The sequence below is a fragment of the Drosophila tropicalis genome, unplaced genomic scaffold, assembly GCF_018151085.1.
Source record: "Drosophila tropicalis isolate 14030-0801.00 unplaced genomic scaffold, ASM1815108v1 contig_4, whole genome shotgun sequence".
Lineage (NCBI taxonomy): Eukaryota > Metazoa > Arthropoda > Insecta > Diptera > Drosophilidae > Drosophila > Drosophila tropicalis.
In genome coordinates, this window is record NW_027172862.1 from 159,013 (window position 1) to 166,569 (window position 7,557).

The following is a 7,557-nucleotide window of genomic DNA, read 5'->3' on the forward strand; positions in this document are numbered from 1 at the left end:
TTTTAGTGCTTATGACTAAACTAACTTCTTGTCTTTGCGCCGCATAGCTACTACCATTGCATTTGCAAACTCGGTGGCGTGCGTTTCGTTTCGTTTCGGTTTTCGTAAAATGTGGGAAATGAACTCTTGAAAATTACAATTAATAGGAAATTACATTTTATGTTTGCTTTTTTTGTTTAATTATTTTTTTTATTAAGTAAAAGAGTGACTTTAAATTAAAATAATTAAAAAATATCTGTTAATGCGTTTATGTGAAAACCTTTGATGTAACCTTACACAACAAATTTTTAAATATAAACAAAAAACAACTGCAAAAAGTATTTTTGAAATGTAAGATATTGAAATAATAAAAACATTTATGTTTGAGAACTTTTACGCAATTTATAGACATAAAAATAATGATTAAAGTTAAAGCAATCTTAAATTTTAAATACAAGCATCAAAAACTATTATTCAAGATAACAAATTGAAAAGTTTCAATAAATAAAAAAAATTGAATCCAGATCGAAATCTAAAGAAAAAAATCCAAGTTATTTTAAATACTCTAACTAAATTCAAATGAAATTTAAAGGCCCTGTTTTCAATTGGGTTCAAAAACTTTTAAATATAATTTGCATTTTGAAAAATTATTATACAAATAATAATAAATAACTTGTTATAGTAAAAAAAAAATGCAAGTGTAAGTGTTATGACAATAAAATATTTCAAAGATGTGACATTGAAAAGGTTTTCGCGTTGAGTTTTCATTGGCTTTGGATTTGATGATGAAGACTTTCAAAAAAAAAAAGAAAAAAAGAGGAGAGGAAAAAATTATAAAAAAAAATGTTTATTGTTAATTGGCATGATTACCAATACGACTAAATAAGTTAAGCCAACAAACAAACAAGACAAAACCAGCAAATAAAAAAAAATATCAAAATGTAAAGATTACGCAAAGTTTTTGTTGATGTCGAATTTGATGTTGATTTAAGTTGTAGTTTTTGATGTTTGCTTTTTATTGGATTTGTTGTTTGTTTAACTAGCTGCAAGTAAGAGCAATATATATGTATGTACACCTATTAAAACATATAAAAAGCTTCAACTTGACCCAAATGTCGTAGTGTTTTCCTTTTTCCTCATTGTCTTGCTTGTTTTTTTTTTTTGCTTTTTCAATTTGTTAAATGGTTTTTTACTATGATTTATGACCTATAATCATAATATGCTAAATATGTGTCTCCATTTCTCTCCCCCTGTCTCTCTTTCTCACTCTCACGCTCTTTTAGACAAGATCTGTGATTCTTCTTCGGTCTTAGCAGCAACGGGAGTAGGCCAATTAGAACGTGTACCCAACAGGCGGCCAGCCAGCCAACTTCGACTTGCCCTCTCCTGCCTCCTCGCGAAGAAGAAATAGAAGAAGCAGCCAGAAGTCAAGAAGCATTCAAGTGGCAGGTGTTGCGGTTTTCAATTGGATTTGTCTTTTTTTTTTTTTTTTGGCCAGGGCCGGCACAAGCAAAACGGGAAATCGGAAACATGTTCTTCTTCTTTATTTTCCTTCTCACTCTTATCGGCTTGCAACATCTATCGCAGTTTGTGTGTCATGCAACAACTTTACATTCTGCCCCCCATAACTTACCCATAGTCGGCTCTGCTCCTCCATCTCCGTCCTCGTCCTCGTCCTCGTCCTCATCTATGCAAATTGAATCACTTCATGTGAATTGTACAAGGGATCTATTCCATATGCATTTGGAATTGAATCGTCCATTTCATGGCCTACTCTATGCAAAAGACTTTCCCCTCGAATGCTTGACACGAGGCAAAGATTCGATGCAGCTTCATTTGCGTTTACCCACATCGGGATGCGGTGTCCGGGCTGAATTCTCACCCGATAATGGCGGCATAATGGAGTACTCAGTACGCATAATGTTGCAAATGGAACAGAAATTGCGACAAAGTACGGATATTTGGCGTACGGTTAAATGTCATGTGCCTGTCCATGAAATGGGCATGTCTTTGCCCAGTCTCAAGGAGGATCAGCCAATGCTGCCAAAAGAGAGGTAAGTCAGTAGCATTTGAATGGTTGGGTTTATTAATTCATCCGTACTCCCATTAGGAATCCTCGTATGCATAATTTTGCAGCTGTGGCATCATCGGCCACTGTTCATCATCATCCTCATCATCATCACCAGGCACATATGGACTCTCCACGCATACGAATTTGGCTGGAATTGGGGGGTCCAAATGGCTCAGGTTCCGTCGAGGTTGGAATGCCGACCACTTTAACCGTACGTGCCATAGTTCCTGGCACAATTGGCGTCCATGTGGTCGATTGCTCGGCATTGGATGGCCTGGGCGAGTCTATGCAACAGTTGCTCGATTCACGCGGTTGTCCCATCGATGAGCAGGTGAGTGAGACGGGTGAATGACTATAACCATGAGGTATTTAATATGTTTTGCGTAATGTCTTCCCCACATGCTCGAAGCTAAAGCCAGTTTATTTGTTTTTGTTTTGGTTTCGTTTTTCTCTTACATTTTACTAAGTAGTGTGTTTGTATGTACATATGTATGTAGAGAGTTGCTGTTTTAGCATGTTACCGTTAGCCGTTAAAGACAAAACCAACTATTAATTAATGCTAAGGGCCATCGACGGATCGTCTCTGATCGACTAGATTGAACTTTCATTTTTTATTGAACAGAAATGGTAAGCATCTAAACAGATGAAGAGTAGCAGGCCGAAATGGAGCATTCCAATTGTTAGTCCCTCCCTCTTAGTGAGTATGACTAGCCAAACAGTTTTATCAATAGATCTCACTGGGTCAAAGAACAACAATGCCTAGATTGTTGTGGTTTAAAATGTATATGTATGTATATGTAGGTATTTAATTCACTTTTTTTTTTTGTTGTTTGTTGTTTATCTTCCACGCTCTTCTGACCTAGAAGATGTACAGTGAGCATAAATTTTTGCACCGCAAGAAAAAGAAAATGAAATGTGTTAAAACGGAAGAACAAACCTAGACTAAGACCCAGTCCCCCAGCCCTCTCCACCTCCACCTTCTTCTCTTCGCATGTCACTGAGTCTCTTTCTGTTTTAAACAATAAAACAAACATCAAATGGAAATAGAAATGCAAATGTGATTGTTTTTTGTTTCTTCTTCTTAGTTTGTTTTGCTTGCTTTTTGTAAGCCGTGAGATTTTTCTAAGTTTTTGCCCCGTTTCCACACACCACACACACACACACACACACACACACACACACACACACACACACACACAAACGCATAGAAGCAGAAGAATCAGAAGAAGCAACTTTAGCCTCGATCCTCTAAAGCGGGCAACGACTATAATATACCCTATCCCTTACCTTTTTTTTTATAAATTAATAATTTAAAATAAAATAAATACATATCTTCTGTTATTAGTTATACATTTTTAAACGACCAACACTTTGAAATATTTAAAAAAATTACTTAAATTGAAGTTATTTTCTTCTCTAGTAAAAAATATAAAAGTTTAGTTAAAAATATTAAAGTGCTTAATATTTTATTTAATAGTAAAATAATCTTGCAAAAAACTACTTAAAAAATAGATGGAAAAAATTTGTTTTTTGGCTTATTCATGGCTTATTCAGTTCAGAAAGAACGGGGGAAAAGTTAGATTAAAAATCAATTTTGAGTAATGATTTTTTAAATTAAACATCGAGAAAAAGTTGAAAAACTTGCAATTGTTGGATTTCAGAATAAGTTTTTGAAACGATTAATAAATGTTGGGAAAAGTGTATTAAATGATTTTATTTTAAAAGAAGAAGGAAATTTCTGAAATTTTCTGAAACCCAGCTAAGATCCTAGGATAAAAGATATTTATATTTAAGTACTTAAGTCCACAACTAAAATAAATCAAATTTGAGTTAAAAATAGACCAAAAATTTAGACCTTTGATGATCAACTAATATACCCACTTTAGCTATTCGGATGTAGGGTATAAGAGACTCAAAAGATTTGCTTTGACCCATTTCAAGAAACACAGAGAGAAGGAGAGAGAGAGAGAGACACAGAGAGAAAGAGAGGGAGAGAAAAACTAAAAATGGAATGACATGTGCATAAAGCGGACCAAAATGCAAATGCCTTGGCATTGAAGTCAAAGTGGAAATTTGAAGTTGTCTATGTCCGAATGCTAAATATGTATGTATGTATGTGTGTATGTGTGTATGTTTTATTCACTGTTGGCTAATTGCTGTGACCTCTTAATTTACTCAAGAAGAACTGACTAAACTGAATGTGGCAAAGCTAATGGTGGGGCAAGGGGATGGGGAAGAAGAACTGTTTAGTCACTTTTAGACGGTTTTTAATGGGCTTGTAGCCCGCTTCGAGCATTTTGCTTGGCTGGGCAACGAAAACTGTTCTTAACTTAAAAATGTAACCAACCCCCCCACCCTCTATACCCCCCTCTGCCTCTGCTTTAAAGTGTAATTATGTATTTCTAACCGTTCTCGTAGACAGTTCGCGGTTCGTTCTGGGCTCGTTTCTTTAGTATTTTTCCTAGTGCTGTAATAATAACTGTCTGTTACAATTAATGAGGCAATGCCGATTACGATATCCACCGATTACCATAACACACACACCATATAGCAAGAACAACAACAACAACAACTAGTTGTAGAAATTTGAGAGATTTCTAAATTGATTTTTACTTTCATAGAAGAAAAACAGAAAAACGAATCAATCAAACAACCAATTAACCCAGAGTAAAAGATCTTTATGACAAAAACTGAATTGGATATCTATGATCATAAAGATGTAAATAGAAGAATTGGCCAGAATGGCCCATTTAACATCATCAAAAAGAGGTCTGCAAAATAAATCTCTTTTAAATGTCTTGCCGTTGGTTTTTGATAATTAGGATATATATTGTCATTAATATATCATTGATCGCTAAATAGCAGTGACGGATTGGCTGAATAGAGCCTTGAGAGGGGCCCCACTACAAAGTCAATTCAATGTTCATTCATTTACTAAAAATTTGCTTAAAATTCACCAAAACTTTTAACTTTTCGACTCTGTAAACTGAAATGTTGGTCAAGTTAACAACAAATGCCAATGAGCAGAGAAGAAAAGTTCTAATTAATTTTAATTTCATGAAGTTCTAAGTCAATTTTCAGAGTATTTGAAATATTCCTATCTATATTTCGTTTAATTTGTTTTAAGACCCCGAACACTTATATTTAGGTTTTTATATTGCTTAATATATATACTTTTTTATGGCTTTTGGGTCAAGCAGTTGGAAACTAAGATTCTGTTTCATTTCTTTTGCTTGTCTGAAATATTCAAAGTATATTTTTATTTTTGAACTTTGTTGAACTTCCGCAGAGATTGTTGGATAGATGCCATTGTCTCAAATTTCGCAGTAACCCACCCACTCACACCCACACCCACAGCCCCTCACACCTACACACACACACACACATGCAGCAACACGTGCTTGCCAATGTAAAATGAGATGCAATCACACACACACACACAAACATAAAGATTTACATATAAGTATGCAAAGAGGACTGATGAGGGGCAGAGAAAAGAAGTAACAATAGAAATACGTAAATCACTCGGCGTCTTGTAATTTCATACGTTAACTTTTCGAATGTGTGTGTGTGTGTGTGTGTGTAGCTACTGGTGTTGCAGCAAACGTTTTGTTGTTTTTGTCATTGAACTTGGCTCATGACTTTTGTTACCGTTTTTTTTGCCCTCTTCTTCATTTACTCTTCATCTCTGTCGCACTGCTTTCGTAACGGAAATAAACAACATTTTTATGTATGTAAGTGTGAGAGAATGTTGCCTCCGTATATATGTATGTATATATAGACAAACAAACAAGAAAAAACCTAATAAAAATTAAAATATAAACAATTGTATAATCCAACCCAAACCCAAACCCAAAGCCAAACCCAAAAACTGGTTCAACAACAAGTGACACCCAACAAATTCAAGATAAATGCTTAAAAGCCCTAATAAGTACCGTTTAGTTGTGTTTTGCAGACGATTATTCCTGTGGGAAAGGTTTTTTATAAAAACTTTTGAAACTGAAGAATGAAACATGTCGTATGCGTAATATTGCAAATACTTTGATGTTGTTTTTTCAGGTGATGCCCGCTCTGCATACACGTTTCAAACCCGCCGAAGAGGGTTGGTCCAAGCAACATGAGGAAGATCTAGTGGAGCGGATATTTTCAGCCACATTTCCCGCCTTTAAGTTTCCAGATCGCGAACGTCTTCATGTTAGTTGTGGTGTTCAGCTCTGCAAGGGGAAGTGTCCAAATGTAAGTAACAACAATGCATTTGAATTAATTGCAAATGAAAACGAAAGTGTTGCTGCCACTGCTCAACGTACCGTATACCTTATATATGTATATATATATATATGTGTGTGTGGGTGTGTTGGTGTTGGGCCCAACTAATTAATGTGGTTATTGCACCAAAATGCACTCAACTGAGTTGCAACGGTTGCAGCAGCACCCTCACTACTTAAAGTTAAAAGTTATGGGTGGCTAATTTTTTATCTCCCTCTCTCTCTCTCTCTGTCTCACTTCACATTAAAAGCCCAATTGTCAACTGAACAAGGAGATGCCATTGCAAGTGAATTTGGATCAACATTTGGCACGCATCGAAGTATTCAACTCATTGGCTGTAACTGCTCCCCAAATTGAAGTGGATCGTTTGCGTTATGATCGTGGCTATAATATAAGCGGTGAGTCCAATTAGAGTGTAATGCGATCGTCTTTTGTTTCTAATTGATTTAAGTTTTTTTGGTTTAGTAGAGGATTATCCCCCATATGTTAGACCATTGCCATCGGAGGGAACTCTCTGTCTATCAATATCGAAATTGGCAATATCTTTTTGCATTTTGGGTCTCATTTTCTTGGTGGCTGTCATTGTGGCCATTCTCTCATTGATAAGGACCAGACGACGTCAACAACATTGCGGCCATGGAGGACATGGTGGCGTCAGCAGTTCCATGGGTCTGGGCCTAGGCACATCGACCAATAGCAGCAGTAGACTGCATCGAGATCGGGCGGAGATATGTACCTCAATGTTTTCATCCAGCAGCGGAGACTCTGGACAATCGGCCAATGTCGCTGGTGGCTCACGTTTCGGTGGGAAGTTTTTAATGCCCTATTATCCGCATAATTTGCCCTATGGTCGTGTCTATTAACTAAGTAGTAGTTGTATGTAGTTTTCGTTTTCGTTTTCGTTTTCTATAGACTGATGTGACTTTAATCTCAAAAGAAAGAAAATCTACAAAAATTCGTTTAACGAGTCTAGCAATAATGTTAATTTTTAATAGTTGTTAGGATGACGAAAAGGTCTTGAAAGCATTTTTCGTTTAGTTTAAAATGAATTTTTTGATGCCTTTTCGTTGTATAACATTTTTTTTTTCTACCCTAATTATATTAAATATTAATAATGTTTCCAAAATGAAATGAACCCTTGTGGTCTATTGAATTTTAAAATATAAATGCTTGGCAAAATGCAATGGGCCTCGACTCCTTTACTGAGTTTGCACTGTTCGCTGAACTCAAAACTACTTAAG

General features: G+C 35.7%; 1 protein-coding gene and 1 long non-coding RNA gene across 9 annotated transcripts; one reads left to right on the forward strand and one right to left on the reverse strand.

The window, feature by feature from the left end:
- The first annotated feature begins 121 nt into the window (after positions 1-121).
- cyr (cypher) lies at positions 122-7,271 on the forward strand. Of its 6 annotated transcripts, none has more exons than XM_068285058.1 (6): positions 122-330; positions 1,263-2,033; positions 2,090-2,381; positions 6,110-6,286; positions 6,567-6,714; positions 6,782-7,271. In XM_068285058.1, the coding sequence occupies exons 2-6, from the start codon at positions 1,510-1,512 to the stop codon at positions 7,177-7,179; spliced, it is 1,539 nt and encodes a 512-aa protein (XP_068141159.1). In that variant the 5' UTR covers positions 122-330; positions 1,263-1,509; the 3' UTR covers positions 7,180-7,271. The 6 variants fall into 6 exon arrangements, with proteins under 6 accessions (XP_068141159.1, XP_068141161.1, XP_068141160.1 ...); XM_068285060.1 differs by having other exon boundaries at positions 6,785-7,271; XM_068285059.1 differs by lacking the exon at positions 122-330 and adding an exon at positions 739-920.
- On the reverse strand, positions 528-3,121 carry LOC137573375 (uncharacterized). 3 transcript variants are annotated; one of them, XR_011031864.1, is made up of 4 exons: positions 2,988-3,121; positions 2,081-2,909; positions 1,613-2,019; positions 528-771 (listed from the first exon to the last, which is right to left on the reverse strand). It is a non-coding gene; the product is annotated as an uncharacterized lncRNA (long non-coding RNA). The 3 variants fall into 3 exon arrangements; XR_011031862.1 differs by having other exon boundaries at positions 1,613-2,909; XR_011031863.1 differs by lacking the exon at positions 528-771 and having other exon boundaries at positions 1,153-2,909.
- Positions 7,272-7,557: the final 286 nt, after the last annotated feature.

Coding starts and splice junctions, on each gene's coding strand:
- cyr (XM_068285058.1), top strand. CDS start 1,510: ATGTTCTTCTTCTTTATTTTCCTTCTCACTCTTATCGGCTTGCAACAT. Junction 2,034..2,089: donor CCAATGCTGCCAAAAGAGAG/GTAAGTCAGTAG, acceptor TACTCCCATTAG/GAATCCTCGTATGCATAATT. Junction 6,715..6,781: donor TCGTGGCTATAATATAAGCG/GTGAGTCCAATT, acceptor TTTTTGGTTTAG/TAGAGGATTATCCCCCATAT.